Source organism: Hypanus sabinus, chromosome 11 (assembly GCF_030144855.1).
Source record: "Hypanus sabinus isolate sHypSab1 chromosome 11, sHypSab1.hap1, whole genome shotgun sequence".
NCBI lineage: Eukaryota > Metazoa > Chordata > Chondrichthyes > Myliobatiformes > Dasyatidae > Hypanus > Hypanus sabinus.
The window spans coordinates 44,181,474-44,203,725 of record NC_082716.1 but is presented as its reverse complement, the minus strand read 5'-3'; the positions used below and the strand labels follow the sequence as shown (position 1 = coordinate 44,203,725).

Sequence of the window (22,252 nt, the reverse complement as noted above, 5' to 3'; positions counted from 1 at the left end):
GCATGCTTACTTTCATGACTGATGAACAAGACAGACAGACAGACATACTTTATTGATCCCAAGGGAAATTGGGTTTTGTTACAGTTGCACCAACCAAGAATAGTGTAGAAATATGGCAAAAAAACCCCATAAATAATTAAATAATAACAAGTAAATTATGCCAAGTGGAAATAAGTCCAGGACCAGCCTATTGGCTAAGGGTGTCTGACACTCCGAGGGAGGAGATGTAAAGTTTGATGGCCACCGGCAGGAATGACTTCCTATGACCCTCAGTGTTGCATCTCGGTGAAATGAGTCTCTGGCTGAATGTACTCCTGTGCCTAACCAGTACATTATGTAGTGGATGGGAGACATTGTCCAAGATGGCATGCAACTTGGACAGCATCCTCTTTTCAGACACCACTGTCAGAGACTCCAGTTCCACCCTCACAACATCACTGGCCTTACGAATGAGTTTGTTGATTCTGTTGGTGTCTGCTACCCTCATCCTGCTGCCCCAGCACACAACAGCAAACGTGATAGCACTGGCCACCGCAGACTCGTAGAACATCATCTGGCAGATGTTAAAGGACCTCAGTCTCCTCAGGAAGTAGAGACGGCTCTGACCCTTCTTGTAGACAGCCTCAGTGCTCTTTGACCAGTCCAGTTTATTGTAAGTTCATATCCCCAGGTATTTGTAATCCTCCACCATGTCCACACTGACCCCTTGGATGGAAACAGGGGTCACCGGTGCCTTAGCCTTCCTCAGGTTCACCACTAGCTCCAGCTCCAGCTAGATCACCTAGATCTAGTTGTACTTTCCCTTTTCCTAACTTGACACCATTTAGATAGTAATCTGCCTTCCTGTTCTTGCCACCAAAGTGGATAACCTCACATTTATCCACATTAAACTGCATCTGCCCACTCACCCAACCTGTCCAAGTCACCCTGCATTCTCCCAACATCCTCCTCACATTTCACACTGCCACCCAGCTTTGTGTCATCTGCAAATTTGCTAATGTTATTTTTAATCCCATCATCTAAATAATTAACGTATATTGTAAATAGCTGCGGTCCAGCACCGAGCCTTGCGGTACCCCACTAGTCACTGCCTGCCATTCTGAAAGGGACCAGTTAATCCCTACTCTTTGTTTGTCAGTACCTTACCCCCAATACCGTGTGTTCTAATTTTGCTCACTAATCTCCTGTGTGGGACCTTATCAAAAGGCTTTCTGAAAGTCCAGGTACACCATATCCACTGGCTGTCCCTTGTCCATTTTCATAGTTACATCCTCAAAAAATTCCGGAAGATTAGTCAAGCATGATTTCCCCTTCATAAATCCATGCTGACTCGGATCAATCCTGTTACTGCTATCCAAATGTGCCGCTAATTCACCTTTTATAATTGACTCCAGCATCTTCCCCACCACTGATATCAGGCTAGCTGGTCTATCATTCCCTGTTTTCTCTCTCCCTCCTTTCTTAAAAAGTGGGATAACATTAGCTACTTTCCAATCTACAGGAACTGATCCTGAATCTATAGTAGAACATTGGAAAATGATTACCAATGCATCTACAATTTCTAGAGCCACCTCCTTAATTACCCTGGGATGCAGACCATCAGGCCCTGGGAATTTATCAGCCTTCAGTCCCATCAGTCTACCCAACACCATTTTCTGCCTAATGTGAATTTCCTTCAGTTCCTCCATGACCCTAGGTCCTCTGGCCACTATTATATCTGGGAGATTGTTTGTGTCTTCCCTCGTGAAGACAGATCCAAAGTACCTGTTCAACTCGTCTGCCATTTCCTTGTTCCCCATAATAAATTCACCCGTTTCTGTCTTCAAGGGCCCAACTTCGGTCTTAATTAATTTGTTCCTCTTCACATACCTAAAGAAGCTTTTACTATCCTCCTTTATATTCTTGGCTAGCTTACCTTTGTACCTCATCTTTTCTCTCCATATTGCCTTTCTAGTTATCTTCTGTTGCTCTTTAAAAGTTTCCCAATCCTCTGGCTTCCCGCTCATCTTTGCTATGTTATACTTCTCTTTTATTTTTATACTGTCCTTGACTTCCCTTGTTAGCCACGGTTGCCCCCTACTCCCCTTAGAACCTTTCTTCCTCTTTGGAATGAACTGATCCTGCACCTTCTGTATTATTCCCAGAAATACCTGCCATTGTTGTTCCACTGTCATCCCTGCTGGGGTATCTTTCCAGTCAACTTTGGCCAGCTCCTCCCTCATAGCTCCATAGTCCTCTTTGTTCAACTGTAATACTGACACTTCCTATTTTCCCTTCTCCCTCTCAAATTGTAGATTAAAACTTATCATATTATGGTTACTACCTCCTAATGGCTCCTTTACCTCAAGTTCCTGTTAACTTTCAGTTTGCATATAAAGTTTTCACCTTGTGGGGAAAAAGGTCAAACCCAGTATCACCCAGCTAATTTATTATTAAAACAGTAGATTTTAGACAAATGTGTTTGCACAAAATCATTGAGAGTTTTCTTGAACCAGAAGCCCTAGATGAACCATGAGATCGGTAATGCGCTGAAGGTCAGATCAGAGGCATTCAAGTTTGGTGACGAAGAAAGTTACAAGAGGTACATTCTCTGGAAACCCATCTCATGGTCAAGGTGCAATTCTGGACTAAATTTGAATTGACAAAGGATGCTCAACAGTTGTGGCAGGGCTTGAATACTATCACCTCTTAAAAAAATTAAATCGAGCAACATGGGTAACAACAGGGCTTCACTTCCAGATGAGCTGAATGCCTTGTATACTTTGACCATCAAAACATGGAGGAACCATCACAAACTCCCACGGCCCCTGATGATCCTGTAATTTCAGTCTCTGAAGACGATGTGGGAGCAGCTTTCAGGTGGGTGAACCCATAAAAAGCATCCGGCCCAGGCAGAGTACCTGATCAAGTACTAAGAGACCTGTGCACTCAACTGGCTGGAGTGTTCGTTGAGATCTTTAATATCTTGCTTCAGCAGTCTGAGGTACCCACCTGCATTAAGCAGGCTTCAATTACCCTGGGCAACATATTTTTATAAACTGTTGCTTCCTCAGAATTTTTTTTTTGTTTTTAATAGACTGCTTGAGGCTGAACACAAATATAATTTCTGACTACTTGTATTACGTAGGACTTCGGAGAATCAAGAAATTGACTTATATTGAATATAATACATTTAGTTGCATTAAGGTGCTGACACTTTGCAATAGTTCAATTAGCTAAAAATGTTTGTTGATCAACTTTGTTTGTACTCTGTATCTGAGGCTTCTTGCTTTAATGTCCAACAATAATCAGCCAGCATTGATGGATTCCAGTTGCCCTGATACTGTTTCCCTATGACTCCAATGTTCTGGTGAAACCTTTCACCATGTTCACCACTGACAGTGTCAAGATTTGCAGGGAAAAAGTCTAAATGGGAATGCAGAAAATGAATCTTTAGTGGCATGTTGCACTTCATGGTTTTGTATGTTTAAAGCATGTTGTCAACCAGCTGCTCTGTAGTTGCCAAGAAAATTTGCAGCAAAATCCTTGAATGCCTTCCATGCAATTTTCTCCAGTCCCACTGGAATTTTCTTTGAATTACCTGTGATTATGTCCTGTTTGATTTGTGAACTAACAAAAATAACTTACTTAATCTTGGCATTAGTTATTATGACTTAAATTATGAATTGGAAAAAAACAAATATATAGTTGATTTTTAAAAAATGGTGCGTGTTACGAAAATTTCATGGTGATTTTCATCAACAGTCCAAAATCCATAAGGAACACCCAAAAGTATTCAGGAAGCAAAATCTTTGTCCAGAGTTGTACTATGGTAACCAGCCTCAAGTGGTAGCACTTAACATCCACAGGGATTAAGTGTTTTGAGAGGTGGATATTGAAACATATCAATTCCTACCTTAGAAGTTATGTAGATCAAGTCAAGTCAAGTCAAGTCAACTTTTATGTCATTTCGACCATAACTGCTGGTACAGTGCATAGTAAAAATGAGACGACGTTTTTCAGGACCATGGTTTACATGACACAGTACAAAAAACTAGACTGAACTATGTTATAAAAAAAACAACACAGAGAAAGCTACACTAGATTACAGACCAGCACTGGACTAATCAAGCTCCTAAGCCTCAATAACTCCTGGTGCAGTCACAAATAACTGTTTACCGAGTATACCCGCAAAATAAAAGAATCTCAGGGTTGTATTTGGTGACGTACTTTGATAATAAATTTACTTTGAACTTTGATTAGCATTGTAAGCAGATTCACAAACAGCCTGAATGAAAGGGTCTGTTGCATTTAATATTCAAGCATCTTCCAACTAGAAATATTTGCTTAACGCCAGTAAATGTTTTTTGACCTGCTGGAGACAGCATTATTATATTCCTCCAGGCATGTTCTAATAAAGGCACCTTTCAGAATGGGATTTACGCTGACTGGATGTGCCAAATGTTAGCTAAGTGTACCGTGACGATTCTATTACTATGTGCTATCCTGCTCCCTTGAGTCACTGCTGTTACGTGTGACTGCATAACTTAATTGTTTTGCATTTTAATACGTAGTTGTATTCATAATTAGTGATATCTAACAACGACTTAATTGCAGTTATCAACACTCGGTATTTGAACAAAAAGGTTAAATGATTTTCAAATAGAACTCCAGCGTTAACGTTACAGTTCGACTCCTAAATCTTTACTGTATACTTGATTCTACAAGGACCACGATACCAATTGAAAATTGAGAAATGAAAAATGAAAATTGAAAATTGAAAATTGGAAAATGAGATAAATTGCAAAATGCATTGCAAAATCCAGATAAAATACTTCCAAACTGTGCAAGTGTGCCGAGAAATTCGAAAGCTCTTCTTTAAAAAATAAATCTGTCCTTTTATTTGTTGCAATAAAATTGGCAATTTTGCACGTAGTGTGTTCAGTCGCAAGATTTTTTAAAAAATGTTCTCCTTCCTCAAATGTAAACAAATAATGACATAGCTTAATGGTGGTGATCCTAGACCAATCAGTGCATAACCCTATTATATACAGGAGCTTAAGCCAATCGGGTCGCTGCTGCGAGCAGGTTCTGAAGTTCATAGATTAGCAAACAGAGGAAGTACTGTTTTGTGTTGCTTCTAAGAAGCCCGGCGTTCAAAACTGTTCACGATCAGAGCTCTTTGTTTAATCAGAGGAAATAAAATCACTTATTTTGTAAACGTTTGCTATGAAAATGAACAAATCGTCGTTAACTTTGGATTGAAGCGGATGAAAATATGGCAGTGAAAGGATTCACCGGTGTAAGTTGCATAAACATCCTCATTTGGGTAGTAGGCCACGTTGCTTTCTCTTTTCGATCTAGTGTCCGTGGTCCTTTTTAAGTGTTTTCAAATGTTATCTTGGAACTTTAAAATAGCTCTAGTTTTGTTTGGGTTGTGGTTATTGTGGTGTTTATGCTGGATCGTGTATTGTTTTTACTTACGTATTTACCAAATTAATGATGTGGAAATACTGATGTGAATATTGAAATCGCTGGATATTTTCAATCATTTTCTGTGCATCATCACATTTAATTAGAACTTTCGTCACTGTATTTTAATATAAAAAGGAAACGGGTTTTTCTCGATTTGCCCCTCCCTTCCTCTATGTTGAAAATGTCGACGTTTTTCGTATTTATGACATTGATTCTGTGTAACCTTTGCAAATCTGTAGATTTTAGGGTCTCGTTTTTTAAAAAAGGGGCCAGAGTTAATCCTCAAAGTTATATATAATTCATTCCAAAAAGCAGTGGTAGAAATAAATGCTTTCAAGATATGTAGCAATGTTAAGACTTTGTTTAGATTATAGTTCCTCTTGGAAATACCCATATGGGTAACATTTTTGAAGACTTACTTCAGTAGAACTTGTAATCTTCACTTGCCTCTATCATTCTCTAACATACATACATATTTGTAAATCCTGTTGATAATTAATTATATTTTCCTCCATTTGTTTCTAATCTTGTTCACTTGTTCTGGTTATGGTATAAAGATGTGGTTTATTTTCTGGTATCTTCCTTGAGCATCTATTGTTGATGTGCAGATCTTGCTAATAAGTATTGGTTGGGTATTACTGCCAAGCTTGACCGTAATCCCATAAAATCTATCTAGCTTGAATTATTGCATACCATATAGGACCATGAGCATTATTGAGCATTTTGGGAAAACTTTTTAGTATCTCTATCAGCACAGTAACTAATTTTTTTCCCTTTGGTTTAGAACATATTTGATTTTCATTCTCATAATTTTGATCAGAATGGTAAATGGCTAAATTTTATAAGGGCCAAGTGCTTGACTCTGGCAGAATGATTAGGATGGCGATAAAGGCAAACAAATAACTGTATTCTTTTTCTTTGCCTTTTAGGCTATCCTAGAGTCTCTTAAAGCCTTAAAACAAGACTATTATTAATTTAATGAACATTGAGTTTTAATCCAGATTTTTAAAAAAATTGTCAACGTTTCATGGGATTAACAAAATTGTAAAATAAATCAAAGGGTAGATTTAAATAACAGTATTTTAAAATTTTGCACAGATTGCTATTTGCGTGACTGCTCTGTGCTCCTCACCTTTAAAACTGATCATCAAATCAGTTCCAAAGAGTAACTCTGAAAGTATTTGGTGTTTTACTAGCTCGTTTCTATGTGGGTTGTTAGAAACAGAAATAGTTCATTTAAAAAAATAGTTTCTGACTGCTTTTTGTGGTTCAACTGAGTTGGACTGCTTCCCCATTCACATTCCAATTTAGATACAGTATCAGATGTTCTGTTGGTACCATTCACTTTTGAACCAAAAGATTATGGATTCAAGTCCCATGCCAAATATTTGAGACAAAAAAAAGATTTAGCTAGGGTCTCCAGAATAGTTTTGGTGAGTGCTGCACTGTCAGAGGTGTGGTGTTTCAGATCCTAAATTTAACCAAGTATCAATCTGAAGCATGTAGGAGTGATCTTTAATTTTACTTTGCAAGGACACATATTGTTCTGGCCAATAGTTAATCCATAATGAAGGGACTACACTATGAAACAATTTTCAGTTCCTCTGCTGTGATATTTAGTACGTAAATAAAAGTTTATGTCTATAGTAGAACCAGCAGGATTTTTTTATTTGAGGAAGTGTGAAAGATGATTAATTTCATCATGCAGTGATTATTGCTTTGGCAAGAGGACTCTAATCATAATTCCAAAATTTGGGAGAATGACTTTCAATTGTGAAATATCTTTTATAGTGTTAAATATAATTGATTGTTCTGGAATTGGTCATAGTTATGAGCTTTTTGATCTAGGATGTCAGTTATAATGTGAGAACTAATTTTCTAAAGTTGCAGTGATGTTGGAACAAATATTGGCATCTAGTGCATTAATGTAATAAATACAAATTTAAGAAAGGATAGAGCAAATGGAATATCTCTCACCAACCAATTTGCTTACAAACTCTGGGTTATAAAGCAAGCATGTCAATTTTTCTTTCACATATGGTGTGAGAGGTCAGAAGGACTTATGTATGGGGTACCAGTTCCTCAATTTATGCAATGGAAGGAGGTCTTTAAGTTGTAAGCTTTCCACATAGATCCTTCAGTGTATATCTTAGCATATGTCCTAGACCTTGAAATCAGCCAGTCTGCAAAGTTCATTCAGGGATGGCTCCTTGTTTTGGAAGGCCAGAGGGTTTAGGACTGACCAAGTCCAGCTTGTGCCATATTGACTTCTATTAATGGTTGCTACAATCTGTGCTCTTCAGAACTGCCTTTAAAGGTCAAAGTAAATTTATTATTAAAGCACATATATTTTACTATATGCAACCTGAAATTTGTTTTCTTGCGTGCATACTCATTAATTCCAAGAACCATAATAAAATCAATGAAAGATTGCACCCAACAGGTCAGACAACCAATGTTCAAATACAAAAGAAAAAAAGAAATAATACTAAATACATAAGCAATAAGTATTGAGAAAGAGAGTCCATAGCTTGTGGGAACTTCATTGATGGTGCAAATGAAGTTGAGTGAATTATCCCCGCTGGTTCAAGAGCCTGATGGTTGAAGGTAATAGCTGTGCCTGAACCTGGTGATGTGGGACCTGATGCTCCTGTACCTCCTTCCTGATGGCAGCAGCGAGAAGAGAACATGGTCTGTGATGCACAACTTTCAGCATGTACCCTGACAAAAACACATGCATCCCTCTCCAGATCTTCTTGGGAAATGGAAGATGGTCTCATCTTCACAATATGGGACTTGAATGTGAAGTGTTGTGGCATTGTATCTCTGTGCATGAAGAATTTGACAGATATGATCCTTTCACGACCAGTTAAATAAGAGTTTCATGCTTATCTAAATTTTTGCTCATAAAGCATTACAATAAATGACTAGGCTTCACCACAATGTATGTTTCACAGCAACATAGCTAGTCAATCCTTCAGGGTCAGTGAGTGTATTGTAACACTTGGTGTTTCAAGCATAGGGTCCATGCATACATTGATCCAGGCACTTACAAAAATAGCCTTCAGGGTATGGATCTTGTTCAATACGTGTCCCCCACTCCACTTTTTCTGAAGATTCCTACATTATGTTTCTGTGGTCACAGTCCTTTTTCATATTCCAGTGGGAAGAAAAATGTTTGGGATGAGGTATTGGCCAATTCTACATTATGCTTGTCAATGCTATTTGCTCTTCTCACATAATGACCACTTTCTTCTTCCAACCCCCACCCCCAACTCAATGCCAATTTCTATTGTTGGGGGAATTGTATTCTGTATAATTGGCTGAATTCTCCACCTGGCTCTTGCTGCATGCCTAGTTGCTTTGAATCATATCCTGAACAACCTGAAGGATTAGGATCTGATGACACAAGAGACAGAGGGCTGGTCCAAGCTGACTGCCAATCCTGATGTGGCAGAAGCAATGCAAAAGGGAGGGAGAATCACTGATCGGATCATGGATAATGTAAAATGGTACTTAGATTATATGTTACTGGGATCATCCATCAGCCATGTGATAGAATCTGAGGATAACCGAGAAGCAATCACTTTGCTATAGGCCTCCCAGTTATCAATGGAAATTCAAGGAACGGATGTATGCATACATCACAGAAAGGTGCAGGAGCAATAAGGTTATAGTAGTGGGGGATTGTAATTTTCCCAGTGTTAACTGGGATTGTCTTGATGTGAGAGTCCTGGATGGGTAGAATTTGTTTAGTACATGCAAGAAAATTTTTGGAACACGATGTTTAGGTAGTCCTGCTGGAGAGAGGCAATGCTTGATCTTGTCTTAGGAAATGAAGTTGTGCAGGTGATAGAAGTGCTGGCAGGTTGAACTTTGGGAACAGTAACCACAATTCTTAAAAATTTCAAGATAGTTATTGAAAGGGATATTGCTGATAAATAACAAAACTAAACAGAAAAAGGAATAGCAAGCTAGTATTCATGGACCATTCAGAAATCTGATAGCAAGGGGGAAGAAACTGTTCCTGAAATGTTGAGTGTGGGTCTTCAGGCTCCTTTACCTCCTCCCTGATGGTAATAATAAAGCCCTGGGTCCTTAATGATGGAATGCCATATTCTTGAGAAACTGCTTTTTGAAGACGTCTTCTGTCATGATGAGGCTTATGTCCGTAATGGAACTGGCTGATCTACAATCCATTGTAACCAATCAGAATGCTCTCCACTGTACATGTGTAGAAATTTAAAGAGAGACAGTGAAAGTTCATGTTCAGTATGTTCAACGAAGGTGTAGGGAAAAGATGGCAATATTAGGGATCCTTAAATGACACTGGGACATTAAAAGTTTGATCGGGGTGAAATCAAAAGGTAGTAAATGGCAAATGTAGGTGACAGCAATTGAGTGAGACCCTTGAGAAATTGCAGTGTGTAAGAAAGATTGGAAAAAGAAATTTGGAAAGCAAAAATGGACCATGAAATATCCTTGGCCTGTAAGAGTACGGAGATTTCCAAGCATTCTATAGGATATCCAGAAGAAAAGGATAGTTGGGTCGACCAAAGGGGAATGTTAAGTGGGCAATGTGATTGAGGTCCTAAATGAGTACTTCTCATCGGTATCCACTGTCTACATTTCTCACTGCCTCATTAAAGCAGCCAACATAATCAAAGGTCTCATCCACCCTGGACATCAGGCAAAAATACAGAAGTCCGAAAACATGTACTACCACTCTAGAGGACAGTTCAGTTCTGCTGTTACAAGACTATTGATTGGTTTTCTTGTAAGATATGATGAACCCTTGACCTCACAATCTACCTCATTATGGCTTTGCACCGTATTGTCTGTCTGCATGCACTGCCCTTCCTCTGTAACACTTTGTTCTGGACTCTATTTTTTATTTTCCCTTTATTTCTTCAATGCAACGCTGCAATGAAATTATCTGTATGTTGGTACATGTGACAATATTAAACCACACCAATCACTAAGGAGAAGCATGTCGAAAATAGCGAATTCAGGGAAGGGCATGTGGATAATCGGCAGAAAATTAGTATAAAGAGGTGTTTAATATCACAAGGCACAGAAGGATTGATATATATTCAGCCCTGAATGAGATAGCTGAGGCTTGACTGATACTTTTGCATCTTTGTTAGCTGAGGTGAGGGGCCAGAAGAATGGAGGAAATCTAATTTAAGTAGTTCCTTTATTTAGGAAGGCCATGCTAGGTCATATATGCTCATAAGCCAAAGTGGAGTTATTCAAATGTAATGTCGATTGTAAGGACATACAGTTGCAAGAAAAAGTTTGTGAACCCTTTGAAATTACCTGTTTTTCTGCATTAAGTACTCAGACAAGGTGGTCTGATCTACATCTAAGCATAATAATAGATAAACACAATCTGACTAAGCTAGTAACACACAAACAATTGTACTTCTCCATGTCAATACTAAGTACACCATTTAAACTATTAGTCTAGGTTCGAAAAAGTATGAGAACCTCTGAGGTAATGCCTTCGACAGAAGCTATTCGGAGTCACGTGTTCCAATCAATGAGATGAGATTGAGGTGTGGCTTAGAGAGGTGCGCTGACCTATGAAGGAGATACACAAAGTCAGGTTACTGACAGAGCCTGCTCTTCTCAAGAAAGATCTGATTATGCGCACCATGCTTCGATCAAAGCAACTTTCAGAGGATCTTAGAAGAATTGTAGAGATGCATAAAGCTGGAAAAGGCTACAAAAGCGTTTCTATGGACCTGAGTTTTCATCGATCCACAGTAAGAGTAAGGCTGAAGGAGGTGAAAATGAACCGAAGGATAACAGCAAAAGATCTCCAGAGAACTCCAGAAATTGTTAAAGTCTCTGTTCATGTGTAAGAAAAACACTGAACAAGAATGGTGTTCATGGAATGACACCACTGAGATCTCCAAACAAAAACATTGCTGCACATCTCCAGTTTGCAAAAGACTACCAGGGTGTTCCACATGCTTCTGGGGCAATGTTCTGTGGATAGATGAGACAAAAGTTGAACTTTTTGGCAGAAATACACACACCTATGATTGGAGGGAAAAGGGCACTCACTGCATGCCACTACCAAAACCTCATCCTAACTCTGAAGCATAGTGAAAACCATCATGGTTTTTTTGAACAATTGATTTCAAAATCGTTTCAAGACATTTTACAAGAGAATGTCAGGGTAGCAGTCTGTCATCTGAAGCTTAACAGAAGTTGGATGATGCAACAAGGCAACAATGTGAAACACAAGAGTCGATCACAACACAATGGTTTAAAAAGAAGAAAATTTGTGTTTTGGATTGGCTAAGCCAATCTTAACTGAATTGAAATGCTGTGGTGTGACCTGAAGAGTGCTGTTCATGCAAGATGTCCCAGAGATATTGATAAACTGAAACAGTTTTATGTGGAGGAATGTTCTATAATTCCTCCTTGCCATTGGGCAAGTCTGATCAGCATTTACAGGAAACGTTTGGTGGAGGTTATTGCTGCTAAAGGGGGTTCTACCAGTTATTAAATACAAGGGTTCACATTCTTTTTCCAGCCTGGACTGTGAATGATTGAACAATGTGTTCAATAAAAACATGAAAAAGTACAATTGTTTGTGTGTTATTAGTTTAGGCCAATTGTGTTTGTCTGTTATTTTGACTTGGATGAACATCAGACCACATTTTATGAGTGATTAATACAAAAACCAGGTAAATGCAAAGGGTTCACAAACTTTTTCATGCAACTCTAGCTGTAAATGTCTGACATGTAAGAATATATAAAAGTTTTAACTTGTCTGTCGTAGTTTATCAATTGTAGCTCTGCCATTATTCAAGTTTGAGTTGATATGAATCGTAAATTGTAGATTTTTATTCACTGAACCTAATTTGGTTTTTGAAAAATAAAAGTTAAATGGGAATAGGAGCAGACATAGTATTTAGTGCTTCCACTGAGTCAGCATGGGTCTAATCATTTGAACAGCCTTGTGTAAAAATCATGTGAATCTTATGACAAGAATGACTGCTCACATTCAAATTGTGCATGTGACCAAATGAGATGATTTTGTTGATTTTATATATTCATGTGAATTTGTGCTGTGGCTGATAATAAATAAATATACGCAACCGGAGAATATGTTAGCTTGTTCATAAAGCATCTACAAACGTGCCCGTTTGTGACAAATGTTATATAAATGCAGATCACACTTTGAATGTAGAAGTATGATTTTTCATGTGATCACTGCCAAGTATACTTTTTATTGAGTTATAGAGGAGCATTCTTGGTATGCATTTTGAGTAAATAAGTAGGACCCTTTCTTAGATAACTTGTTTTGTAAAAGTTAAACCTGTTTTAAGATCAATGAAGTACTATTTTCAGATGTATTTGCCTGAATTATCCTTCCCAGTGCAATGACTAACATCATGAATCAGGCTGTTGATACTGATCTCAGCACTCTTGCTTTAATTATATCTAAAAGCTGATATCTGCACCTACTAAGATTGAATTGCCTTTTCAATCTGTTGACACCTGAAGCCAAAGTATGAATGGCAATATAACTGTAGTTATAAAGAGCAATTTAATGGATTTACTTTCCTTATCAGTTAACAGATCTGTTGATTTATCATATCATTTATATATTCAACCATGTTTTATTTTGCTAATAAGAACTGTTACTGGTTTATTTGCATTGGAGCAGATCTCTTGTAGAAGTGCCAGCACTTACACTTAGTGATCACTTTATTAGGTACAGCTGTGCACTTGTTAATGCAAATATCTAATCAGCTAATCAGTGGCAGCAACCCAGTACGTAAAAGCATGCAAACATGGTCAAGAGATTCAGTTGTTTTTTGACCAAACATCAGAATGGGGAAGAAATCCTGGGATTTTCATGCAAAACAGTATCTAAAGCAGGCATGGGCAAACTACAGCCCGGGGGCCCTATGCGGCCCGTTAAGCTTTTTAATCCGGCCCGCAGAACTTGATGAAATTATATTAATAAACCTTGTTAACGTTTTTTCCCCACAATTCTGGCATTTTCCCAATAGATGACGCACTCTATATACATTGACCTTTGTTGAGGTGCAGCGTATTACTCCACATTTGCGCTTTACTCTTTGTTCAGCTCGACCTATTTGTGTGAACAGGCGTTCAGCGTCATGAACATCAACAAAGCCAGTCACAGATCCAAGTTAACTGACCAACACCTCAGATCCATCCTGAGAATCGCCACAACAAAACTAAATCCAGACTTTGATGCGCTGGCTAAAAAGGGAGACCAACAACACTGTTCCCACTGAAATTAAAAATAAGTTTCTTCGTTGTGTTATGTAAAAAATGCATTTGAAAATATTTTTTTCAATAAGCCTTACATGTTACATGTCATTTCTGTTAAGTGATGGACATGAGTAGTGCGCAGGTGCACGTACGTTCTCAAAATAAAAAATGCGCTCCAGATCAAATAACGTGCTCCGCATACTGGCGCGCTGTCACTGTTCTGTCCTTGTGTTGGTCGTTGTTGAGTTTTGGCACAGGGGACAATTGAATAAGAAGGAGCAGGACAAGTAGACCTGCATTTCCTACCGTTTTTGAAATAAAGACAGTCAGGAGGAGAGTGATGATGATAATATCTTGAAGGATAACAGAATTTTCAGTTCTTTAAAATAATAACTGTTACTATTAAAAAAAGCTGTATTTTATTCATTTAATTTTCAGTGTTTTAAAAGTCATTTCAATAAATAGCTAAATACCATGGGACTTCAAAGAGAGATATTTTGTTGTAATGCATTTGTTCATTTTCAATTGAAATTAAAGCACATGTTTTCTACATATCCCATGATATGTTATTTTCCCTTATGAGGTGTATTACCAAAACACTCTGTCCATCTGCCCCCCTGTCAAATTTTAGAACCCTTTGTGGCCTACAAGTCAAAAAGTTTGCCCACCCCTGATCTTACAGAGGATGGTGTGAAATGGAAAAAACCAACCAATGAGTGGATGTTTTGTGGACAAAAATAACTTGTTAATGAGAGGGATCAAAGGAGAATGGCTAGGCTCGTTCAAGCTGACAAGAATGTGACAGTAACTTTAAATATACACCTGTTGTAACAGTAGTGTGCAGGAAAACATCACTGAATGCACAACATATCAGGCCTTGAAGTGGATAGACTACAACAGCAGAAGACCACAGAGATACACTCAGTGATACACTCAGATACACCATGAGCATATATCAGAACTTATCAGTATTTCTCACCAGAGATGTGATGTGCTCTGCCGGCATGTGCTTCAACCAAAGAGAGCATCTTCCACCTGGTGCCAAGGGCAAGATGAGCTTTCACACATTCCTAGTTTACATTAAAAATGTGAGAAATCAGCTGTCATGTACGTGTGATTGAATGGTTTTTAGACGTGTATGTGTGCACGCTTGAGGCTTTTTGACATCAACTGTAACATTTTTTTGCTTCACTGATTGGCGCAGACCTGACAGGTCAAAGGACCTCTTCTTGTGCAGTACATTTCTGGATGACAGGTCCTAGCTGATCTTTCATATGTCAGGCATTCACACACATTCAGTGATGTTAACAATTTTGACTACTCTTGAGCCTTGGGGTTGTAGCAGTACCAGCTGTCAAAGCCTTTTTGTGAGTGCTGTCACTTACTGACAGACTCTACATGCCTCCCTGCCATGATATTGCAGGGGTGGCTAACCTTTCCGAGAGCATGTGCCATATTGTCGATTGTCTGAAAAAGAAAATTCTCTTGCATACTGTGGGAATTTTGAGAAGAGATTATCATTAATGAAATAGCAATAATTATGAACTTTTTTTAAGGAAGAAGGATGAGTTCTGTTGCTTATTTAGGTGTATTGAATATTATTATTAATAAAGCTATATTAGATAAATATAACTAACAATAAAACTATAAAAGAGAAAACAGATTGCAATAAATGAAACATTTTAGAAAACCTGTTCAAAGATTAGCAATATTAATAATTTAAAGATTAGGCAGATGAATATGTGGCCAAGGAATTGTTTAGGAGGCAGGGTTTTAGATTTTTGGATCTGTACAAAAAGGGCAGGTTACACCAGAACTGGGGGGGGGGGGGGGTGGGGGAAGACCAATATCCTTGCAGACAAGTTTGCTTGAGCTGTCTGGGATGGTTTTGTTGGGAGAGGGGTGGGGGGGGGAATAGAATGATAGGGCTGAGAATGGGCCAATTGGTATAAAAGTAGATGCAGTGTGTAGTTAGTGAGACTGCAAGGAAGGACAGGCAGATTATAAGGCAAACTTGCCGTCGGTGGAAGTGTAACATGGGGGCAAAATCAAGAAGGGTAATAAAACAAGAATGAAGACGTTATATTTGAATGCACACAGTATACAGAATATAGTAGCGCAATTAGAGATTGGCAAGTACAACTTTATGAGCATCACAGAGCCATGGCTGAAAGAAGATCGTAGTTGGGAGCTTAACATCCAAGGATACACCTTGTGTAGAAAGGAATCACAGGTAAGCAAAGGGATGAGTGCTCTGTTGGTAAAAAAAAAAGAAATGAAATCCTTCGAAAGGGGTGACATAATATTAGAAGATGTAGAATCCTTGTGGGTCGAGATAAGAAACTGCAAGGGTAAAAAGACCTTGATAGGAGCCTCCAAATAGTAGCCAGGATATGGGACACAGTTTACAATGGGAGATAGAAAAGGCATGTGGAAAGGGCAATGCCATGCAAGGATTTCAATTTGCAGATATGTAGATTGGGAAAACCAGGTTGAGAAATTCCGAAGAGTGGGAATTTGTAGATTGACTACAAGTTGGCTTTTTAGAGCAGCTAGGGGGGAAGCAATTCTGGAATGGGTGTTGTGTAATGAACCAAATTTGATTAGGAAGCTTAAGGTAAAGGAACTCTTAGGAAGTAGTGATCATAATATGATAGAATTCACCCAGCAGTTTGAGAGGAAGCAGCTAAAGTCCAATGTATCAGTAGTACAGTGGAGTAAAGGGAATCACAGAGGCATAAGGGAGGAGCTGGTCAAAGTTGACTGGTGGGGGCACCGGCAGGAATGATGACAACACAACAATGGCTGGAATACCTGAGACAATTTGGAAGGTACAGGGATAGATACATCCGAAAGATGAAGAAGTATTCTAAAGGGAGGATGAGGCAATTGTGGCTGACAAGTGAAGTCAAAGAAAGCATAAAAACAAAAGAGAGGGCATACAATATAGGAAGCATTAGTGGGAATGTAGAGGATTAGGAAGCTTTTAAAGCCAACAGAAGGCAATTTAAAAAAGCAATAAGGAGAGAAAAGATGAAATATGAAGGGAATCTAGCCACTAATATAAAACAGGATACCAGAAGTTCTTTCAGATATATAAATAGCAAAAGAGAGACAAGAGTGTATATCGGACCACTGGAAAATGATGCTGGAGAGGTAGTAATGGGGAGGGGGGGAGAAATGGCAGAGGAGTCTTAAGTATTTTGCATCCATCTCCGTTATGGAAGACACAGGCAGTATACCAGGAATTCAAGAGTGTCAAAGGGCAGAAATGAGTGTTGTTGCTATTTCTAAGGCGGTGGTGCTTGGGAAAATGAAAGGTCTGAAGGTTGATAAATCATCTGAGCCAGGTGGACTATATCCTAGGGTTCTGAAAAAGGTAGCTGAAGAGATTGTGGAAGCATTAGTAATGATCTTTCAAGAATTGCCAAATTCTGGAATAGTTCTGGATGACTGGAAAATTGCAAATATCACTCAGCCCTTTAAGAAGGGAGGGAGGCAGAAGAAAGGAGATTATAGGCCAGTTAGCCTGACTTCAGTGCTTGGGAAGGCCAAAGATAGCATGGTTTCCATAAGTGGAAATCTGTCTGACAGATTTGTTTGAATTCTTTGAGGAAATAACCCGTAGGATAGTCAAAGGAGAGTCAGTGGATGTTGTTTACTTGAATTTTCAGAAGGCTTTTGATAACATGCTACACATGAGGCTGCTTAACAAGATAAGAGCCCATGGTATTACAGGAACAGTGCTAGCATGGATAGAAGATTGGCTGACTGGCAGGAGGCAAAGAGAGGGAATAAAGGGAGCCTTTTCTGGTTGCCTGCATGTGACAAGTGGTGTTCCGCAGGGGCTGGTGTTGGGGCTGCTTCTTTTCACATTTTATGTGAATGATTTGGATGACAGAACTGATGGCTTTGTGGCCAAGTTTTTGGACTATAGACAGGGGGGGGGCATGTAGTGTTGGGGGAGCAGGGAATCAGCAGAGGGACTTGGATTGGGAGAAGGGGAAAGAAGTGGAATATAGTGTTGAGAAATGGATGGCCATACACTTTGGCAGATGGAATAAAGGTGTAACTATTTTCTCAATGGAAAAATACAAAAATCAGGTGCAAAGGGACTTGGAAGTCCTTATGCAGGATTTCTTGAAGACTAACATGTAGGTTACATCAGTAGTAAGGAAGGGACATGCAATGTTGGCATTCACTTTGAGAGGATGGATGTTATGCTGAGCCTTTATAAGGCATTGGTCAGACTGCACTTGGTTTATTGTGAGCAGTTTTGGGCCCCTTATCTAAGAAAAGATGTGCTGACAAGGGTCCAAAGGAGGTTCACTAGAATGATTCTGCGAATGAAGGGGATAATGTCTAAGGAGGGTTGATGTAGTGTCATCCACACCAGACTCTGAGGTGAGTGGTCCTGTGTTCAAATCCAGCTGGCTGCTTGTGTGCTTTCCATCCATGCTAGGTTGAGTGTCGAGCTTGCAACTTAGCCTTGTAAAATGCAGACAAATGCTAAAGTAACAGCAATTTTTGTCCACAAAGCTTGGAGAGGAACAAGCTACCAAGGAGTGTTTGATGACTCTGGGCTTGTACTTGCTGGAGTTTAGAAGATAATGGAGGATCTCATTGAAACCTGTCGAATATTGAAAGATCTGGATTGAGTGGATATAAGGAGGATGTTTCTTATAGGACCAGAGTGCACAGCCTCAGACTAGAGGGACATCCATTTACAACAGGGCCGAGAAGGAATTTCTTTAGGTGGAGTGTAGTGAATCTGTGGAATTCATTGTCACAGACATCTGTGGAGGCCAGTTTATTGAGCATTTTTAAAGCGGAGGTTTAGCCTCATCAGGTCAAGCCTCATATCACAGCCAGCCTCCCCTCATCACTGGATCTTCTACAGTTTGCTTATCGTCCAAATCGCTCCATAGAGGACGCAATATCAACCACACTGCACACAGTTCTCTCTCACTTGGACAATAAAGACACTTGTGCCAGAATCCTTTACGTTGATTGCAGTTCAGCGTTCAATACCATCATCCCGCAGAGACTAGTGGAGAACTGTTGCTGCTTGACCTTAACACTGCCATGTGTGGCTGGATTCTGGATTTTTTGACAGAGAGACCACAGTCAGTCCGTGTTGGCAGGAACATCTCCGACTCCATCACACTGAGCACTGGATCCCCACAAGGCTGTGTGCTTAACCCATTGCTGTTTACACTGCTAACACATGACTGTGCAGCCAGATTCAAGGAGAACCTGATCATTAAATTTGATGAAACAATGTACAGGGAGGAGGTTAAACACCTAGAGAGCTAGTGCAGTGACAACAACTTGATGCTTGATGTCACCAAAACCAAGGAGATGATCGTCGATTTCAGACGGTCTCAGCCTGAGCACACACCCCTCAGCATCAGCGGCTCCACAGTGGAGAGAGTGGAAAACATCAAGTTCCTTGGAATGCAGACCTTGGACAATCTCACCTGGTCCAGGAACACCACTGGGATTGTGAAACGAGCCCAGCAGAGATTGCACTTTCTGAGGAAGCTTAAACAAGCATCACTCCCCACTAATATCTTAACTACATTCTACAGAGGCGTGGTTGAGAGTGTGCTGACCTTTTGCATCACAACCTGGTACTCCAGCTGCAGTGCTGCCAACAAAGCCTTGCAGAGGGTGGTTAGGGGAGCAGAGGTTATTGGGGTCTCCCTACCTTCTGTCCAAGACCTCTTTCAGAGTCGATGCCTCCAGAAGACACATCATTAAAGACCCCTCACACCCTCTCCATGAACTGTTTGTTCTTCTGCCATCAGGTAATCATTACAGGAGCATCAAAACTAAAACCACAAGGCTACGAAACAGCTTCCTCCCACAGGCAGTCAGACTGCTAAATAGCTGCTCTACCTGACTCTGCTTTGGACACTTGTAACTTGCACTGGACACTTATAACTTGTTTTTAACTGACATGTGGCTGTTGTGTTTTACTATTTATTGTTATGTTTATTATTTAGTATTGCATTTGTTATGTTATGATTGCACTGCTCCTGGGAAACGCTGTCTCATTCTGCCCTGCAGAGCTGATGTACGGTTAGAATGACAATAAAGTTTTTGAATCTTGAATCTTTTGAATCTTGATAGGTTCTTGATTAGTCAGGGTGTCAAAGGTTACGGGGCAGGAAAATGTTGTTGAGAGAGATACTAAATCAGCCATGATGGAATGGCGAAGAAGGTTCGATTTAGATGTCCTAATTCTGCTCTTGTGTCTTATGATCTTATAGTCTTTCATTGCAATTCTTGCGGGGGTTCAGGTAATGTTTGTAAGTTGGCCAATTCCTTGTATATTTCATCACCACTACAAACTTAAGCAATTATGATTAGCCTAGCTGATAATGTACCCATTGCTCTTGGAATGGAAAGAAATTTACATGGACCAATATCTTAGTTGTTCTAAGGCAACACGAGTGAATCTGCAGATGCTGGAAATAAATAAAAACACAAAATGCTGGCAGAACTCAGCAGGCCAGACAGCATCTATGGGAGTGACAACGTTTCGGGCCGAAACCCTTCATCAGGAGTGAAGTAATATGTCCTCCTCTTTTCTTACATTATATCGACGACTGCATTGGCGCTGCTTCCTGTACACATGCTGAGCTCGTCGACTTCATTAACTTCGCCTCCAACTCTAACCCCGCCCTCAAATTCACCTGGTCTATTTCCGACACCTCCCTCCCCTTTCTAGATCTTTCTGTTTCTATCTCTGGAGACAGTCTATCCACCGATGTCTATTACAAACCTACAGACTCCCACAGCTACCTAGACTATTCCTCCTCCCACCCTGTCTCCTGCAAAAATGCTAACCCTTTCTCTCAATTCCTCTGCCTCTGCCGCATCTGCTCTCAGGATGAGGCCTTTCATTCTAGAACAAAGGAGATGTCCTTTTTTAAAGAAAGGGGCTTCCCTTCATCCACTATCAACTCTGCCCTCCATCGCGTCTCCCGTATTTCACGCACCTCTGCCCTCACCCCATCCCCCCGCCAGCCCATCATGGATAGAGTCCCCTTGGTCCTCACCTATCACCTTATCAGCCTATAGATACAACGTATAATCCTCCGTAACTTCCGCCACCTCCTACGTGATCCCACCACCAACCACATCTTCCCCTCCCTCCCACTCTCGGCTTTCTGCAGGGATCGCTCCCTACGTGACTCCCTTGTCCATTCATCCCCCTCCCATCCCTCCCCACCAACCTCCCTCCAGGCACTTATCCCTGCAAACGGAAGAAGTGCTACACCCACCCCCACACTTCTTCCCTCACCACCATCCTAGGCCCCAGACAGTCCTTTCAGGTGAGGCACCACTTCACCTGTGAGTCAACTGGGGTGATATACCGTATCCAGTGCTCCCGATGTGACCATTTATACATTGGGGAGACCCACCGCAGACTGGGAGACAGTGCCGCCGAACACAGGCACTCAGTCCTCCAGCAGTGGCGGGATCTCCCTGTGGCCACACACTTCAATTCCACAGACCACTCCCACTCCGACATGTCTGTCCATAGCCTCGTCTACTGTCAAGATGAGGCCACACGCAGGTCGATGGAGCAATACCTTATCTCCCGCCTAAGTAGCCTCCTACCTGCCGGCAAGAACATTCAACTCACAGACCTCCGTTGATATCCCTGCCCCCCGCCTTACCCCATCTCTATCTATAATTTTAGTCTGGTTCTCTTTCTCTCGCTTTTTCCCCCCTCACTATAATCTCCCCCAGCCCTACCTTTCTTTCTCTTTTATTTCCCATAATTCTCCACCTTCCCCCTAGCCCATTTCCCTCCAGCCTATCACTTCCCAGCTCTCTACTTCATCCCTCCCCCAACTTCTTATCCCCCCTCGACCATCCCATGTTACTTCACTCCTGATGAAGGGTTTCAACCTGAAACGTCATCACTACCTCCTCCCATAGATGCTGTCTGGCCTGCTGAGTTCTGCCAGCATTTTGTGTTTTTATCTTAGTTGTTCTGCTATCTTTGTTTTCATTATTAATATTCTATCTTTTAAGTATTTGCCAGTGAGCGGAAATACTGCATTGTGCTGAATATTTTTCTGGAAGACCAACAGAAATGAAAGGAGCAAACGCTAGCCTTAATTCTTTATAAAGTATTCCCCATCCCTAAGTGTTTTTTCATGTTGAACAAACATCTTTAAAATCTCAAAGCTAGCAGCAGTTAGGGCTGCTTGACATAAATATCAAAATAATTGGCTGCATTTCTTGCTGATATCTCGAGAAATCTTTTCTTTTTGCTCTTGCTTTCTCTTACCACAGTGCGATTTATGAAATTTCATAATGCTGCTTTATTGAGGAAGTCGGGCAGACCAGTGCTTTGGAGCACAAAACACATGATGTTTCAATCATCCCTTTTAATCATGTCAAATCTTTCATTTCACTGCTTGAAAACCTTTGTTTGTTTCTTTACTGGTGCATCTGGCATTCTGAACTAACTGTAAAGGGTAAACACAACTTAAAAATAACTTGTGGATTA

General features: G+C 40.2%; 1 protein-coding gene across 3 annotated transcripts in view; it reads left to right on the top strand.

Annotated features, from left to right (window-relative positions):
- The window catches only part of osbpl9 (oxysterol binding protein-like 9), a 201,014-nt gene that overhangs the window by 97,718 nt on the left and 81,044 nt on the right, over positions 1-22,252 (top strand). Inside the window, exon 1 of one of the 3 annotated variants that reach the window (XM_059984254.1) lies at positions 5,100-5,281. The exons of the other annotated variants lie outside the window; for them this stretch is intronic. Within the exon in view, the coding sequence (XP_059840237.1) occupies positions 5,258-5,281 (24 nt within the window). The 5' untranslated portion in view covers positions 5,100-5,257. Of the gene's footprint in view, positions 1-5,099; positions 5,282-22,252 lie in introns of those variants that run through there. 3 annotated transcript variants of the gene reach the window in all.